The 18,597-nt window shown below is 47.1% G+C and overlaps 2 protein-coding genes across 7 annotated transcripts in view; both read left to right on the top strand.

Moving 5' to 3' along the window:
* The window catches only part of LOC309359126 (acylphosphatase-2-like), a 34,378-nt gene extending 29,722 nt beyond the window's left edge, over positions 1 to 4,656 (top strand). For all 6 annotated transcript variants that reach the window (XM_081892615.1, XM_081892619.1, XM_081892616.1 and 3 more), the window contains 3 exons: positions 125 to 141; positions 1,296 to 1,405; positions 4,007 to 4,656. In XM_081892615.1, the coding sequence (XP_081748741.1) occupies positions 125 to 141; positions 1,296 to 1,405; positions 4,007 to 4,121 (242 nt within the window). In that variant the 3' untranslated portion in view covers positions 4,122 to 4,656. The remainder of the gene's footprint in view (positions 1 to 124; positions 142 to 1,295; positions 1,406 to 4,006) is intronic.
* Positions 4,657 to 9,490: 4,834 nt separating this feature from the next.
* Positions 9,491 to 18,597, top strand: part of SPTBN2 (spectrin beta, non-erythrocytic 2) — a 98,580-nt gene continuing 89,473 nt past the window's right edge. Inside the window, exon 1 of the mRNA XM_081892185.1 lies at positions 9,491 to 9,766. The gene's annotated coding sequence lies outside the window, so the exon portion shown is untranslated. The remainder of the gene's footprint in view (positions 9,767 to 18,597) is intronic.

The raw sequence follows: 18,597 nt of genomic DNA, 5'->3' as shown, positions 1-18,597 counted from the left end.
ATCACTACTGGAGGGAACAGAAGACTGGACTATAGATACACTAAATATGTAGCTATAGGACTTTGATTGTTGATACTTTGACGAATATGATCTCTGACTGACTTCTCTTTCTTTCATCTTCTAGGTGTCTTCTTTAGAAAGGTAGGATATATCTGCGTGTGAGATATGGTGAGGCATTCTACAGCCGAACTGTAGCGCTTAAGACTGCAAAGGCTGATGTTTCTACTTGGACGGTATATTACTGGAATAGCTGGAGAGAGCACTTCTCAAGCCAGCTTCCGAAGCTTGTACTCCTCCTGTATACAAATCCAAGTCTAGTGTAGAGTAATGGATACCCAGAGAAGCTGCCCATAGGAGCAGAGAGGAGAGTATGGCATTTGGAAGCAAACTCAAGCAAACTAAACTGTAGAGAACAAAGCAGTCTGACTCCTGACTTGCTAGTAGCAAACATCAATGTCAGTGTGAACCTAGGAGGTTTATATACCTCTTCCAGCCAATGAGATGTCAAGACTGGGAGGCAATCAGGGCCTTAGAAATCTCTGTAGGAAGAGAGAAAGATTTAATTGCTGTTGATGTTGCGGGTTGCTTTGTTTTGCCATAGTAGTACTGTTGGTTTTGTTTCCACCAGGGTACAAACAGGCAGAGATATTATTTCATTTCATTTTTTTCATTTCACTTTTAATTTGTATACCGTCTTTCTATTTAACAATACCCAAGGTGGTTTACAAGCTGAAGAAACAAAGAATGTACACCTTAGAACAATCTAATCCAATACGAAAATGTGTAATAAAACATAACTTTAAAATAAGCAACTTATATCAAATAAAGTAATATTCAACAATCCATTGGAATAGTATAGAATACTGTAATATTTACTATCAACATATAAAAATTAAACAGAAATCCACTCTTAACAATTATAATAAATAATTTCGAAACTATAATCAATAAAACAACGGCAAGTCACAGTGCATAAAATAATAATAATAATTCAACAGGTACTATGCACATATGCTATGGGGAAATGAAGCAGAACCCTAATTATACTTCTTTGTTCACTTTGCTCTATCAACATTTCCAGGAATGAAAACATTTGTCCATCTGAAAAGAGACCTCACAGAGCATATACCACTGACTGAGCTTCCATGCCACCTGGCATAATCACAAAACTCAGTGAAGGTTGCTCACTCATTCAGCCACCAGTCATCAAATGAAGAGACTGAGCAATGTATGTGCCATTGAGAATCAGCCTTGCAAGCTTCCCTGACCACTCTCTTTCTGGCTTTTTTCACCAGTACACAGAAGAGCAGGGGAGGAAGTTGGGAGTGGTTGGCTGGGTGAAGAACACTGCCCATGGGACAGTGACCGGACAAGTGCAAGGGCCCAAGGAGAAAGTGGAGATCATGTAAGTATGTGAACTGGGCTCCTTCAGCACTGGCTGAGGGAAGGGCTGACCTTACAATTAGGCAGCTAATTCGGTTTGTTATGAAAGGGCTGCAAATTATGAGTTATTTAAATATTGTTGTTGTTGTTGTTTACTGCCTGGGAGAGGTGCCTGTGGGATTTTCTGTATTGGGTGCTAAAATAACTTGGCCAGCCTTGGATACGATGCACTTTGACTTGCAGCTTCAGGGCCTGTATTTTGGGGATTGAGTGAGGGGTGGTGTCAGCTAAGCAGAGTATAAAGGGTTAAAGGGAAACCACTTAATTTGCTTAGCTGACTAGAAAAGGTCAGGGTGAAGGAGAGGGGGAGAGGGGCACAACTTTGTGCATCATGCGGAATCTGCTTTGTTCATCGCATTAACAAGATGGAAACTGGAGACAAACCTTGGAACACGAGCTCCCCATAAAATCCAATACTTGTTGGACTTGATCATAGACAGAGCACCCTGAATCCACCACAGCAGGTCCCATACATCTATGTTTCAACACTGACACTTTATGTTACTCAGCAGAGTGAGGCACAACGCATTGGGCATGTAGTACCGGTATATAGATGTCAGGCAAACTCCTTCCTTGACCAGAGTCTCTCTTGAGCCATCTCTTTTGTTGTTGTTGTTAAATATCTAGTGCCCTGCCTGAATACAGAACTAATGTACCACTTCAGGTGAATAAACCTCCCCATTGAAAGAGACAGGGCAAGATTTATAGCAAAGTTCAAAAGCCTGGTCTTTGTTATGTTCAAAATTAAATTGCAAAGGGAGAAACGAGGGGGGGGAGCATTTCATCTTAAAAGTGATTGTCATGGTTACTTGTATATTCTTTCTAATATCCGGAGATGTTGGTGCTGCTGTGATCTGAAACATGGGAAGTGGGGTGACTGCCCCCTTGTCCTTCCAAAATGGCATCCCTGGTTCTTATCTGGAGGAGAACTGGTGGGATGAAGAGGGATAAATGGCCTGTAATAATGGTTCCCATTATCCTTATCTGAAGAGAGCCTGGCATTGGCAATCTGTACAGCCTCAATCCCACTCCACCCCTCCCTCCCCTCTCCATCTGAAGTGTCTAAATAGGGCACCTCCCTAGACTCTCCCTCAACAGTGAATTGACACCCTGTAAATTTGGGACTTGGGTCAGCTTGCAATTAGGAAGTTGGTCCAGGAGGAGATGGAGAAAATTGCTTTATGAATTTGTGAGCAGCAGCAGCAGCAGCAGTGGGTGGGGGTGGGGGTGGAGCAAGGGAGTGGAGAAGGGGGTGGGGAGAGGGATGGTGCGCTCCCAGGGCGACCCTGGGGGTTTGTGGTGATGGTGAGACAGCTTCTCTAACAACGGGCTCTGTCACCTTCAGAGAGATGACAACCAGAGGCAGTTTCTATAGCGACAAGTCTTCCCCCCATCACCTTGAAGTTACATAGAGAGAGGGAACATGCAAGGAAACTGGGACAGTTTCCATAGCAACCAGCTTCTCCATTTCTTCCACCTTCATGTATTTGAGGGGGGAGGGGGAAATTGGGGCCGCTTCCATAGCAACCATACTACTCCATCCCTTGCAGGAGATAAGCAGGAGTGAGATAATCCATAGCAACATGTATTCCACTACCCCACCCCACCCCGCATTTACTCTCTCCTCCTCCTGCTCTCTTTTTTTTCAGATCCTGGCAGGGAATAACAAAGCAAAAGTGTACAGCCATCTATTGAGCCCCCACCCCTTTTCAATTAGGGTTCAGGTGGGAATCTGTAGCGCCCCCACACATGTGTACCCCCCCATATGCGCTCACTTCAATTTTTGAAATGGAAGAACAGCTGAGTAAGTTTATCGTGCGTGGGCAGTGTTTGAACAGCTTTCTTTTTCGTTAACGGGAGAGCTTCATTCATGGGTTCTTTGGACTTTTTGAGGATGAAAAAGCTTTCCTCCAGGTTCTTCAGATGCTTCCTTCCTGACTAAACAAACAAACAAACAAACAGGTTTCTTATTTTTTTGCTGAATGTGGGCAACTATTTCTCATTAGAGGCTGGGTAAATTGGCAATTGGCAGCTTACGGTACATTTTAAACCGAAACAAATATATTCTTGTTGCACCTTAAAGACTAGCAGTTTTATTTTGGCACAAAGCTTCGTGTATTAGGATATGAGCCTGATTGAGCCCTAAAATTGGAGCAGGAAATGAATTTATTTTGCCCAGATTGGCTAGTCACTATGTCATGAATCTACCCCTCATCTGCCCTGGCATGGCTTAGTTTCTTGTGTCAGCTGGAGCCATTTTCTCTGAATCTTTATTTAGTGTACTTAATGCAAGAACATAAGTAAAGTCCTGCAGGATCAAACCAAAGGCCTTCAGTTCTCATAGCAGTCAACCAAATGCCTATGGGAAAGTCCCATTCTTTCTAGCAGAGAGCGAGAGAAAGAGAGACTTGTGTGTGTGTACGTGTACACACTAGATTTGATTACCCTTTGGTTCCGTCAATAGCCATGTTCCTTTTATGACCATGCAGAGAGCACAGGTGGGACTAAAAGAGAGACGAGGGTAGCATGGGGGGTTGCTAACTTGTGTTCCTTTCCTCTGTAGGAAGAACTGGCTACGCAGCGTAGGAAGTCCCATGTCTCGTATTGACCAGGCTGTGTTCTCCAATGAGAGGGAGATCAGTACCCTCGAGTTCCAGTCCTTCACCACCAAATACTAGAGCCTGCTGGCTGGTCAGGATGGGATGTCCACCTCCAAGAACAAGGAGGGATACTCCACTCAGAAGGAAGCCCCACTCTCCCTTTCTGGGACAGGCTGTGCTGCTGATGACCGAATTCGACTGTGTTCTAGGCCCATGGCACTTCAAGTACCCTTTTGGATCCTTCCAGCTGCTAGCTATCTGGAAAGTACCAGTTGCCCACTGGTGTCTATAAAGAGGTTGTAAGCTCTTTTGTTGCTTTCCATCACTTATGAGTGGGGCAGAGGCAGAAAAGAGAAAAATCAATTGGTGGGGCCTTGCCTACATCCGTCTCTCCAGGAGGCCTTCCACAATGTTATTTTCACAATGTGTTCACGGGCACTATTGGCTGGTTTTTGAACCCTCTTTTGGACAACCATAGGGATAAAAGGTTTTTGAATAACAGGTAGCTCCTCAGTTACACACTTGCTCACTAGAGCCATGCTGTTCTCCCCTTCACATCAGTGCCCCACTCAGAATAATATTGGCTCATTAAATATTACCTTAAGAAAGGAAACGAATGGCCTCTTCTTTTTGGGAGTTGGGTAAGGTCAGGTCTGGGCAGGACATTCTTGGATAAGGAAGATAATTTATGTTTCCAGAAAATCTTATTGAAAAACCTGAAGATAAGAGTTAGGAAGCAGAAGGTGAGTGGGGGAATGCAATGGTCTAGTGTTGGGAACATGCAGGCCTTCCCCCGTCAAGGCGTGGCCTGCTTTTCGACACATTAAGGCTCAGCTGTGTTATATATTTTTCTGAATAAGTAATGTACTTTCCCCTTTCTTCTGTGCTGCAACTAAAATGCAGAACCTGCATGCTTTTGTGAAAGAGTTATCCCCATTCTGATAATCCTATCCACGCCTTGGAATATCTGTATGCTAGGACACAAGCGTCTTTGTGCATCCCTGCTTGCGCCAGTAAAACATACTTTGGTAATTGTGCATAGTTTCCTGCAACTACTGGTTTGCTGGTGCTTTTGAATTATGGAGAACTTAAAACTATTCACTACAATGTGAAAAGGAAAGAAATATCAAAATGCTGCAGTGTACCTGTGCCAACTGGTAAGTGATGGTGGTGAGCAGTGTTGGCCCAAGCATGCCACCAAATGGTGCCCCTCCCTGCTGGGAAGAAGGGAACAATAAAGATCTACATTGGGATCTGCTGCCCCTGTGAATCCTGCTGCTTGAGGTGATCGCTTCACTTTGTCTCCTTGGTGGGTTGTCCCTGGTGATGAGCGTAGGGCAAGAAATTCTGCTCACAACAAGTGGATGTAGTAACAGAAAAGCCCAACTAGCAAACTGTTTCCCATTCCTGACAGCTGCTTATATTCCGTTTTCTCTTATACTAGACATAGCATTATGAAGATCTGCAAAATGGATACACCCATCACAGAAGTTATATATGAACTCCCTGCAACAACAGGACAATTTTTGCCGCAATGATTGCAGATGCTTTTTTTTTTAAGTCTTGTACTTTTAGGGTCTTTCTTCATTAAGCCTGAAATAACAAATTGAGTATATTAGACTTGCTTCTTAGGAGGTTGCCAAGGCGGTAAAGGTAGCATGAATGCCAAACATTCTTTGGAATCTCTTGACATGGGCTGTGGGTATAGTGCTTGCTTAGGCTAGCTGAGCAGGTAGAGGCTGATGCTTTTGAATTACCATATTTTTCGCCCTATAGGACGTAATTTTTACCCTCCAAAAATGAAGGGGAAATATGTGTGCGCCCTATGGGGCGAATGCAGGCTTTCGCTGAAGCCTGGAGAGTGAGAGGGGTTGGTGCGCACCAACCCCTCTCACTCTCCAGGCTTCAGGAACTATTCGCAAGCCTTGGGAGCCCACGGGAGTTCCCGTCGGGCTCCCAAGGCTTGCGGACAGCAGCCTGCAGCCCGAAACCCGGGGAGTGCAGCGGAGCGCTCCCCGGGCTTCGGGCAGATATCCGTAAGGCTTGCGGATAGCAGCCTGTTCTGGGGGCTGGGGTCGGGGGAAGCTTGGGCTTCCCCAGCCCCAGCCCCGCGCCTGGGGAGGAAATAATATTTTTTCTTTATTCCCCCCCCCAAACTAGGTGCGCCCTATGGACCGGTGCACCCTATAGGGCAAAAAATACGGTAACTCTCAATTACATATATGGGTATGGCGGGTTTTTGATTGGCATAATATGTTTCAGTAAAGATCCACACTTTCGTCACAGGGTGACAGCTTAGCAAAGATATCCAATGGGGAGTAGGACGTTACTTGCTCTATAGGATTGTTTATGTTGAACTATGTCTTCATCAGATTTTTGCTGAAATTGCTGCTTTGTGGAATAGATAGTTCTAGAACGGGGAAAAAGCCTGATTTTGTATATACTTTGAGCACTTCATTTTATTAGTCAGGGTTTGCTTTTGGCTTTTTGAAGTAGTAAATTTGCCCAGCCATAAATAAAACAAAGACATGGTACAAAATTGCAATACTGTATAGGAAAGGGACAAAAACTGATAAACTAGTCCCTTTCTGAAGCTTTAAAGGGGAGGGAGGGTTAAACTCGTCCCAGTATGGATGGGTAACAACAAACTAGCATGGGATTAAGACATGCATTTAAAGTAACATGTTAAGATAGAAGCATAAAATATCATGAAACCTTGAAAGATAGATTCCCAACAAAACCAAGAAAGGAAGTTTAATCCTCCCGCTGGGTAAAATGAATGGTTCAGCCCCACCCCCCACCCGGCTCAGCGCCTTGTCTTCCTGAGCAGCTAGCTCCAGGGATGCTAATTAACAAGACACCAACTTAAGGCAATAGACATCCCTTGCTGTTAGTCCCCAGTGTCTAGAAATCAGTAATCCTGTGTCTAGGAACATGGATATTGCACTATTGTGGCTAGTACTCATCCATCAATTCAGCAAAGATAGGTTTTTCACACCTCACACTAAAAAGCAGGCTTGTGCTTTTCTCCTCCTTTTGTTCCGAGTGTGAATGTTGCAGATGAAGAAGAGAAAGATTAAAGCCAAAACCAACAGAGTCCTGCAGCACCATAAGAACCATTTATAATGGCACAAGCTTCTGTGGATTTTATCACATTTGAAGCAGTGGAGAGCATTCTGGCAGCAGAGGGTGACTGAAATGTACAGAAATGTAAATTCCACTTTAATTCTTTGTAAAGTTATTTCTGCTAGCTGCCTTCTCAGCATCACTGGACAGGAGTTCCAAAGATCCGTTATGTGTTGCTTTCTGCCTATTTATTCCAGGGAATTACACAGAGAGCTTGTCAACACTTCCACTTGTCCCATGCCTAGACAAGTATGAGTGGTTTTGCTTTTGCTCCACTGCTTTCCCTTGGAAAAACTGCTCTTTAGTGCTAAATCGGCACAAACGTCATTTCACGGAAATGCTGTTTGTTCTTATTCAGCACTAAACTGCAGGTTTTCACAGGCAAAGTGGCAGAGCAAATGGAAGTGTGGATGTGCCCTGAGTTTTTACAATATGAAAAGTGACTTCTTTTAAAATATTTCTTTTGCTGCTGGTGAGGAAGTAAAACCTTCCATACTTCCACATCCATAATGATTTGATGTAGGGTTTGATGTGGAGCCAGCTATCTAGAGCAAGGACAGGATGTTGCCCTGGCACTTTGGATGTTGTGGGATACAGGCAAAGAGAGGTGGTGGGTTGCAGGATCAATATTTAACTTACAAGCATTGATAACATAAATGTTCACATGCGGCTGTATACATACAATCCATTTAAAGCACATGACTCCCCCCCCCAAAGAATCCTGGGAACTGTAGTCTGTTCAGGGTATGGGAATTGTAGCCCTGTGGGTAAACTACAATTCCCATGATTATTTGGGGGGTGGGGAAGCTACATGCTTTAAATGTCTGACATATTTGCAGAAACAAGAGTCACATGTGATGTTCTGCAGAACAGTTAGGGGCTGAAATAGAAAGAGTATTTCCTTTGGGTCTTAATCCACTTTGGTTTCCCTTCATAAGAGCATAAAAAGCTGGTCAATGTCAGAAGCAGATTTAGGGGAGCAAGACTGGTTTGATCGTACGCAGAACCTTGGGAGCCACCATAGACGCTGCAACTATTTTGTGGAATAGAGCACAAGAGGCACTTGGGGGGGGGATTTTAATGCTTCACAGGGCACTGCTGAAATATCAGACCGCAAGGTCCACCACTACCAATGTGTTATAGAGTCAGGTCACTGGCAAATCTAGCTCAGTATTGCCTACTCTGGGGGTGATTGGCAGTGGCTCCACAGCAGGAATGGGAACCTGCCGCTTTCCAGATGTTGTCGTATAAACAGGAATGTGATTTCCAGCAATTAGTCTTCAGAAGCCAAGCCTTATGAGGAACGGTTGAAGGAAGTGGGTACGTTTAGCCTGGAAAAGAGAGTGAGAGGAGATATGATACCCAACTTGAAGTATCTAAAGGGCTGTAACATGTAAGATGGAGCAAGCATGCCAGCGTGGTGTAGTGGTTAAGAGCAGTGGACTTGTAATCTGGGGAACTGGGTTCGATTCCCCGCTCCTCCACTTGCAGCTGCTGGGTGATTTTGGGCTAGGCACACTTCTCTGAAGTCTCTCAGCCCCACTCACCTCACAGAGTGTTTGTTGTGGGGGAGGAAGGGAAAGGAGATTGTTAGCCGCTTTGAGACTCCTTAAGGGGAGTGAAAGGCGGGATATCAAGTCCAAACTCTTCTTTTTCTTTTTTTCTGGAGGTTTAGTTGGCGATTCCAACTAAACATCAGGAAGAACTTTCTTACAGTAAGAGCTGTTTGACAGTGGAACAGTCTTCAGCAGAAGGTGGTGGACTCTCCTTGGGAGGTTTTTAAGCAGAGGCTGGATGGTCACCTGTCATGGATGCTTTAGCTGAGTTTCCTGCCTTGCAGAGGGTTGGACTAGATGAACCTTGGTGTCCCTTCCAACTCTACAGTTCTATGAGTCTATGAAGCATTCCTGCCTCCAACCCTGGAAGCAAAGCAGAATTCGCATTGCAGCCCCCTACCCAAGGGTGGGGAGACCTCTCTTTTGACCATACTTTAGCATCTCCGATGTCACATGCGCAGAATCTTTCACATCTTCATCCAGACGATCCTCACAGTTAGGCGCAAAGCGCGCGCCTTGAGAAGGCCCTGGTCGGTCTTGCGCGACTTCAGGGCTGCCCCCGAGGAGGAAAATGCGTCTTCCTTTGGGACAAGACCCACCCCTTCCCTGGCTGAGCTCAGAGCCGGCCCCGCTCCCTGGAAGCGTCGCGTCCCCTTCCTCACCACCCACCCCCGACAGCAGGGACCTCGTGCGCATCGGGCTCCCCCAGCGGCTGCGCGTGAATGGCGGGGAAGGCGCCCAATGACTGATCCAGCATCGAGGCTGAAGGCGGGGGCTTTTCGGCAAGCCAAGCCGGGGCTGGGCAGCCGATTCCGCAGCCGGGGCCGCTGGTGCTGCTGCTGCTGCTCCTCCATCGACGGGTGGAGGCGGCGGCGGTGGCGGCGAGGAGGAAGAGGCTGCCCACTGCTCGCCCGCCTGGGTTCGCCCCGGCGCCACCTGTGATGCTGACGCTGGAGAAGCGGACGGGAGACGGCGATGCGCGCACCGGGCGCGCCTTGAGCCGACGGAGACGCCGGGCGCCTGCCGGAGGAGGTGGAGGAGGTCGGTGAGCCGCAATCGCGAGGAGGAGGAGGAGGGGCTGTTTATTGTCTCCGCATCGAGGGCAGTGGGATCCTGCCGGGCAACCAAGCGGGGCCCTGGCGGCAAAGGAGGCGCGATCCGGGGGCGCAGCTCTCCGGTGCGGCACCTGGCTGGCGAGAAGCGCCGCGCTTGGCGAGCCCAAGGCCCGCCCGGGGTGTGCGGCCGCTCTCCTCGGAGACCTGTGGCGAGGCCGGCGGCCGCTTTGGGGTCGCTGAGCCCGGGGAGGGAAGGCGATGCTGGAGGTAGCGCAGCGTGCGGGCGCCGCCGTCCAAGCCCTGGGGCGGAGGGCGTGCGCGCTCCGGGATGGACGGACAGCCGGCCTGGCTCAGCCCCATCCCCCGCTCGCCTGGCCAGATGGCCCTTGTTTTAGGCAGAGAAAGGGAAGCGGGCGGCAGCGAGACCGCTCCTCTCCTAACGTGGTCTCTCCCGCGCCCCGCAGCAGCAGCAGCATGGAGCAGATCCTGGGCTGTGATTCGCCGTTTCAAACGAAAAAAGGGATCTCCCTGGGAATGGAGGCTTCTGATGCTGGAAGCCTCCCATCCCTGGCATTTAACCGCACCACCTAATGCGCTGCAGTTGAAAGTCCGTGGTGGGGGCACTCTGCACTTGCTCAGAGAACTAGCTGCTTCTATCGCGTGGCAGATTAAACCACCGAAGGCAAGGCGCTCGAAAGAGTGGTTTTGTGTGTGTATGGAGGGCGCGGAGGCCTGGCTGACGTTGAGGCTTGGTGGGCAACCGCTTAGTGGCTTCTTGCTCCTATTGGCAGGAGTTGCGGGGGATCTCTTCATCCTTATGCTCGGCCTGTGCCTGCCATTTCTCGATTCCAACCTCTGGGCTGATTCCTGATCCTACCTGTGTGTTCCTCGTATGTAGTAATTTGTTGGTTTTTGTTTTGCCAAGAAATGCCCTCTTCACAACGTGCTGGGGCTGCTCCAAGCTGCTGCTGCTGCATTTTCAGGAGGATCAAAGAGAAGAAGCCACTTTGGCCTACAAAGGTGTTTAAAAAAACCTCTTTCCCTCAGCCCACCCCAGGGCCACGTGGGCAGGGGATTATTGTGGGGTTAGATATAAGGCAAAGCTTTGACCTTAGAGGCCAGGTAGGTGTTTGTTTTAGAACGGAGGCAATTGTTCTGTCAGTTACAGTAGGGAGAGGCTGTGGAAATACAGAATTTGGGTTTGGTGCCTGAGGCAGAAAATCCAAATTATCGCCACCACCCTTGCCATGGTTCAGGTTTGGTGCCTTTCCGTTATGATGCCATTTGCTGGTACCCCAAATTTGCTTTTTAAGGTAATCTGATCTAGCCCCAACTCATAAGAAGGCTACACTGCAATGATATCAACAGTGTTCTTACTGTAAGGCTTATTTCCTTCTCTTTGAAGTTCCACCCCCTCCCCCAAGATGCCTTACATTCTTTGGAAGGATAAATTCATGCCACTGCAAAAAATAAAAACATTATTGGAAGGGAGGGTAGGTTTCCCCCCAGTACCAGACAGACTGATGCCAGCAATAACAAGAAGTCAGCTTTTGAGTGATATAACTTAAAATGCAATCACTATTCAAAATTTGATGCTGCAATTTATGTAATTCCCCCTTCTCCCCCCCGAAAAAAACCATTTCTCTTGCTTCTTACAAAACCAATCTTTATGTATGTTTACTTGGAAGTAAGGCTAATTGTGTTCATTGAGCTTTATGTCTTGGTAAATATGTTTAGGATTACACCTGGAAACACGGAAAAATCAGTGAAAATTCATTGAGAGATGGGGGAATGTCAAATATGTGTTGGGGGGGGCTTAATATACCTGAATCAGAATTTTAAACCTGGGGCTTTCGTGTTTATTCCTTCATGGCAATCTTTCATAGTCCTTCTTGGCTTGTTTTGGTTTTTTTTTTTAAAAAAAGGATGAGGATTTTGGACTATGTTGTCGCATATAAGAAAGAATCAGCTGTTTATTTACTATTAGATAACAAGTGGGACTTTCAGCAAAATTTAACAGTCCCTAAGAATCTTGTTCATGTTGAGAGCTTCAACCAGCCAGAAACATGAGCCTTGTAGGCCTTTTCTGGTGTTGCAGACCAGTCAGTGGTGGTGATTATTCCCTCCCTCCCTTAAGTGCTATCTCAGCATCTTCTTCTACTATATATTTTGAAATACATTTTGAGTTGCCTGTCTGCCTGCTCTCTATGCATTTGGATGCCTCTTGAGATATTGTTGCCAAACTTGGCATGATGTTTCCTGAGGTGGAGCAGCCATTTTTTGGTCTTAAGTTTGGATACCATGGGACGCCATTTTGAATTGAAATGTCCCAAACTGTGCCAATTTGGAAACCTCTGAATACATCATTCTCCCCTTTGACATGAAGGTTCCTGAGATGGAGGAGCAGGCTTTGTCCTATGTTTAGAACCCCCAGACACCATGTTTTGAATCAAGGATGGCACACCAGAACCTTCCAAACTACACTGATTCGGACACCTAGGAAGATATCATCCAGTTGGGTACTGTTAGACGCCATTTTGAATCAGAAGCCCGACCAAACTGATCCAAACTCCACTGCTTTGGATACCTAGGAAGGTATCACCAAATTTGGTGTGATGGTTTCTGAGATTAAGGATGCATAATCTCTTATGTTTGGATACTGTTGGATGCCATTTTGAATCAAGATGGAGGACTGAACCGTTCTAAGCTGATTTTAACCACATTTGGCAGGACGCTAGTATGGCAAAGGTGAACCAGATCAGGCCAATTTGAGCAGATCTAGGTTGGGAGCAGTCAAGGGCTCTCAGCAGGTGGGGAACTGGGTGGGAAGAAGGGGAGGCAGTTTCTGCAAAGAGCAGGATGGGACATACTTGTCCCCAGCAGGGGAACACACACGTGCTGTCAAACTGAGCAGGGCCGAGCTCTTTGCTCAGCCACTGGTGCAATCCTGCTGGTTGCAGGGTTATGCTTTGCTAGTACGTGTGCCTCAGGGAATGTGCCGGCAAAGCAGATCCCATTGGAACTGAAAAAAAGGATGGTTGAGACCGCAGAGGTCAAACAGCGGGAGGAGGAGACCTAACCCCAGGACCAGGGGGCTGGGGGAAGAGGAGAACCGTCTACCACCCCTGTGTTGGCTCAGTGCCTGGGGTCTGTTGGTTATAGCCCCCGTGGTGATGGCTGGAGCAGAATATGATTTTTTTGGGGGGGGCGATGATGAGTGAGGTGGGGCTGGTACAGGTGGGTACTTCCTACGGTGCTGTGGCAGCTCCTTAAGTGGCAGCCATGAGCTGGGAGGTGGTGGCAGTGCCAGCAGTGACTGCTGGGGCATGAGTGGCACAGAGCTGTAGCATGTACCCAGCAAGGATGTGGGCCTGCTGCTCCCCTGCATGCTCCCAGCAGGATTGAACAACTGTCCCTCTCTCAGCAACATCATCAAGGCGATGGTAGGAAGAAACAGCATCATCTTCCCCCTTCCGACCACACGGTTTTAAAAACTCTTCAAGTAAACATGAGCCTTGCTCCCAGATTGATTCGGGGCAGGATTCCGGTTGGGTGTCCACTGGGGCAGGTCAAGATGGCAGGTGCACAGCCCTAGAACCTAACACATTACATTATTATCTATAAATATAAATATCAGCATATTTTTCATTTCCCAAGCAACACCAGACACTTTCTATTAGTTTTTTCTTTTTTGGCTTGGAAGTTCCTTGTCAGGCTGGTATTTGGAAGTTTTTTTAAAAAAAAATTCTTGCAATTTTTGCACTTACCATATTGGCCTGAATATAAGCCACACTTTCCCCCCAAATTCCGACCTTGAAAAGTTAAAGTGAGGCTTATACTTGTGACCTTACGCCACTGGCAAAGCCCCCCCCCCCGCAGGAAGCAGCCAGGGTATTGTTTTTCTTTACTCCCCCCCCCCCCGGCCGCGATAAATTTTAAAGGTGTGGCTTATTTGCGGGTGCGGCTTGTATTCAGGCCAGTACAGTAAATACTTTGAAATACTAGGAAGGCCCCCCAAGTATGCAGAGACCACTGCCCTCTTTTTGAGTGGTCCCATTTCACTTCCATACTGAGGTCCTCTACTACTTGATTTTGCTCTTAAAGGGAATGAACATATAATTAGTTCCTTCCATCAGTATTCTATTAATAATCATATTCTCTATATAACCTTTCGGTCCTCAGCCCTTTAGAATTTTTATTTAGGGCACGATCCGGCCCTAATGTTAAAGATTTTAAAGGGTGCTGGCATGCCTATGCATATGTGCTTAAGAGTAAATCCCATTGAACCACGTGGCTTACTTTTAGTCAACATAAATAGGATCGGGCTGGAATCCTTTAAAAAGCTATTAGCATGCAGGCTGCAACGAAACATTGCAGTGTTGAGTGTTCTGTGCCAGTCACCCATGCCCTTTCCAGGGTATTCAGTTCCCCTTCGAAAACTATCAATATTCTGTGTCTATAATGATTTCTTTTGGTACTTAATGCAAACCTTGGAGTCCCCTCTTCTGGCCTCTTCATATTCCCCTCTTGTGTGTGAATTTATTGCTCTTGGTTGCGTAAGCAGCAACGTTTGCTTCTGAACGTCAGAAATGGGGAGCAACTATGCTTTCTCTCTTTGAAGGGGGTGATTAGATTGCCACCTGCTTAGCTGCTGCATTGGACCTTACTTTCACAGTGTATTCGCTGGAATCCAGCACTGCCCTGCTAAACACACTTACCGTACTTTTCCGTCTATAAGATGCCCCCACAGATAAGACACCCCCTATTTTGGGGAACTCAAATTTCAGAAAATGGGGGGAGATGGCACAGAGTTGTTGAGCTTTTATGGAGGGGTGACCCACGGTTGCTGAGCTTTCTTTAGGGGGGATTGCCAAAAATTGCAATTGCTGCTGATCGCCCACCCAATTGCTGCAGCGTCAGCCAATCAACACCAACCATTGACACAGCAACCAATAACACACACAATATCCGCTAACAGCTGCAGCAGCAACCAATCAAATGTCCGGTCTATTCACTACCAATGTATAAGACGACCCAATTTTTTCACGTGATTTTTCAATAAAATAATATAGTCTTATACATGGAAAAGTACAGTAAATTGCTAATAAATAACATTTTATTTGGAACACAATTAGGATTGTTGTGTACACGTTCCCTCGATTATTTAGCCTCTGCTTAAATGTCCCCCTGTAGCGGGATGTCGGTGCTTAAGTTTAGGCTGGAAATGGATTGGGGTAAGATATGATAGCTTGTTCAGAGCCGTCCAGATAGTGTCAGGGAGGGATGGGGACCTGAGCCAATTGTAGGAGTAGCTGCTGTCCCACCGAGTTGGATCACCTGAGGCCTGCTGGCATGGCTTTAGCAAAGCCCCCGTTTCCCATAGGATGCCACCAGCACTTGAGGGAACAATCCTGAGCACAGGTACCTGGTGCAAGTTATGCTGGCATAAATCAAGCTGGCATAAATATGGCATATGGAGAAGCTGCCCAGGAGGCTGAGTGGGGAGGGAAATGCTGGCTGTGCTGGCCACAGCCCAGCAGAATGGGGAGACATCGCACCAAACCACAGAGCCACCTTGGCTGGTGTCCCCATGGGGACCGGGGCCACCTGTGGACACACAGGGGAGCGTTCCTGAGCCGACTAGTCGGATGTGTACAAACCGCGATGCCACATGGACCTCGCAGTCACCAGGCCCAGAATGCCAGTGGGTGACGTAGTGCACACAGCGTCCCTGGCAACGGCCAGACGGCCAGTGCTAGAAATCCCCCAGGTGTGTTTTGGGCCAGTTGCAGCCATATGGAGATCTCTGGATGCCAGGCTGGCAACTGACATCTCCATCTGACTGGCGCCTCTAGCTTTCTAAAGCAGGTAAGCAGAAGAGCTTATGCATTGTGTTTATATTCCACATTTTCCTCCAAGGAGTCCATGCTTTGCTGCTGCCGCCCTCAGTTAATCCCTACAACAGCTCTGTGAGATAGGTTAAGAGGCTGTGAATGGCCCAAGATCACCCAGTGAGCTTCATGGCCGAGTGGGGATTTGAACCCTGAACTTCCCTTTGTTGCCTCCAGTTGCAATGCAGCCATTTGCCTGGTCTTTGGCCAGGTCAATTGACCTATGGGTCAATTACGTCTCCTTCACCTAGTCTCTGGTGCGTATTATAGCATTGGGGCTCCATCAGGGTGTGCTGCGTGCTTCTTGCTTCCACTCCTAGGGAAAACAACCACCCATGTTCCTGGGGGAACAAGAAGCAGCAGCCCAGAGAATGAAGACAGAGCCCTAAAGCTACATGTCCTGGATAGCCGCTCCCTCGCCCCTGCTGCTACTGATTCTCCAACCTGCTGGGCTTCTGGGAGTTGTGGTCCGGAGGCAGAGTCCAAGGATGCTTCACAGCAGGTCCCAGTGGTGGCAACGTGATCTCTCTTGCTGTCACGACCCATGCGCAGATGAGACCCGAGATTGAGAGCACTTTGAAATGGGGCTCTTCTCCCACTAAAGATGTGCAGGTGATGATCACAAGGAGGGGCCTCCATGGTGGGTGCAGAGTGCAGCATCTGTTGAATTATGGCCTGGCAAGCAAAGGAGAAGGCATGGAAACGTGCGTAAACAGTAGCACCTTGGTGCAGTGTGTTGGGTGTGAATGCGCAGCGCTGACTGCAAGAGGAGAGGGGGGTCGGAATTGAGAGAGGGGCTGTTCTTATGTGCTGTTGGTGCATTAGCCGAGGAGGGGTCTGTGCCCCACCACCACCACATGGGTCAATGAGGAGCAAGATTGAGGGTGTTCCTTGTGTTGGGGTCACGGGGCCTGCATTTTGAATTGTGGTTTTATGCCTTTACTGCTGTAAACGGCTTTGATTTTTTTTTTATGATAGAGCAGCATACAAATATATTTATATACAAATAAAATTAAAAGGGAATGGGGCTCCTGGATATTTAATAGGTTAGTAGTACAATAGTAAATTGTAATCTTATGTTGTGAACCACCCTGAGATCTACGGGTGTAGGACTGTATATAATAATAATAATAATAATAATAATAATAATAATAATAATGTGGAAGAGAACATTTCAGCAGCGTGTAGCACGGCTATTAAAACTAGAGCCCACTTGATCTTTTCCACCTGGTTGGCTTACTCACCAAACTCATTTCCACGATTCTCTGTGTCAGTTAAACTAGTAAAAATCTGAAGAAAGGGTCTTGTGTGTGTCAGTCTGTTTGCTCCCCTCCCCTCTCTGCACGGCTGCTTTATCACATCATGAGCCATGAGTTTCTAGCTTATTCTGGTTTGCTGTGGAATGGTAACTTGCTTGTGAGGCATGCCACCTGATTGCTGCTGCTTTGCTGGCTCAGACATGGTAAATAAACCAGGCAGCCTCCATTTCCTCTTGCACCTGATCCAACGATCGTGGTTTGTTGTTGCTGCCCAACCGGAACTCACACGGTTTGTTGGCTTGCTGATCATGGCTTGTTAGGGAGCAACCAACCACGACCCCCAGTTTGAATGTAAGAGGAAACCAATCCTTCCTGGTTGGTTCTCCTGCTTGCGCCGGGGAAGGAGCATTTGGGCAGCAAGCAAGAGAATGCTGTTCACTTATGGCTAACCACAATAAGCCAGGAACGTCGCTTACTGAGATGCACAAATATAGTGTATCTTATATGTGTGTATATTATATATGCACATTCATATTTTATGCACATTCATACATAATATTCTGTGGCGTGTAAACATATACATAGTACATAAGATGCTTTCTTCCCTCCCCAATGAATTGACTCCAACACAGAACAATTTTCTCATTTTTTATAAAATGATTTCCTCATTTTTGCTTTCTTTTTCTGAAAGTAGTAGTGCTTGGGAACCTCTTTAGAACATGTTCTTCTCCCTCCTCGCCCCAGCATTATTGCAATGGATTTTAAAGCTGATTCACAGTTGCACATAGACTGTTGAGTGTCTCCTCCCTTGGTGACCGGCTGCTGAGAACTAGCCTTGTGTGTTGAGGTGATATAGAAGCATACTCTGCAGTGTTTGACCTGCAATGGCTCTTTGAGACATGCAGATGGCACTTGGCTTTACGGTCGCTGTGCATGAACTTGCTCTGAAGGGGGAAGAAGGCATTTCAGGATCTTGTAAAAGGCTGAAGGGTGGCAAAAGCAGCAAGAGAAACGATGGGGTTCAACATTTTTATCCTGGTGGTGGCAGACTCTAAATGCTAGGATTGGGCTATTCCACTGTGAAATGCGAATTCTTCAACATTTGTTTGAGAAATGGGTGCGTAAGCAAGCAAGGAGGGGCTAATGCCACAGTGATGGGCGAATCCCAGGGAGTGCTGCTACTGCTTTCTTCAGGTCTTGCTAAGGGGCTTCTCATCGGAGCATCTGGTTGGCCACTGTGAGAACAGGATGTTGGACTAGATGGACCCCTGGGGCCTGATTCAGCAGGGTTCATCTTATGTTCACCAGTACATAACTGAGAAAATGAGAAGATGCCACAAAATGCATTTTGCACATGTTCCAAAGCACTTTTCTTTCTCATATGCCTTGGAGCTCAGCTCTGGTACGTCCTGGCTAAAAAAACTAAACCCACGGCCAAGCTAAAGGAATGAGTCGGCATCGGTGACATCAGCAGCCCATAGATCAGCCTTTGCCAACCAAGTTCCTTTTGGCTTACAGGTTCCCATGAGCCCCAGCCAGCACTGTGACAGTTTGCAGCCGTTTGATAAATGTGACCTTTTCATATAGGTCCAATTGCATGGCATATGCTAGCACAGATTAGGAGATCCATTGCATTAGGTAAACAGACAAATTGGGGCAGCCACAGG

The sequence above is a fragment of the Podarcis melisellensis genome (assembly GCF_964234715.1).
Source record: "Podarcis melisellensis genome assembly, chromosome: 16".
NCBI lineage: Eukaryota > Metazoa > Chordata > Lepidosauria > Squamata > Lacertidae > Podarcis > Podarcis melisellensis.
This window is presented reverse-complemented; position numbering and strand designations above follow the sequence as displayed.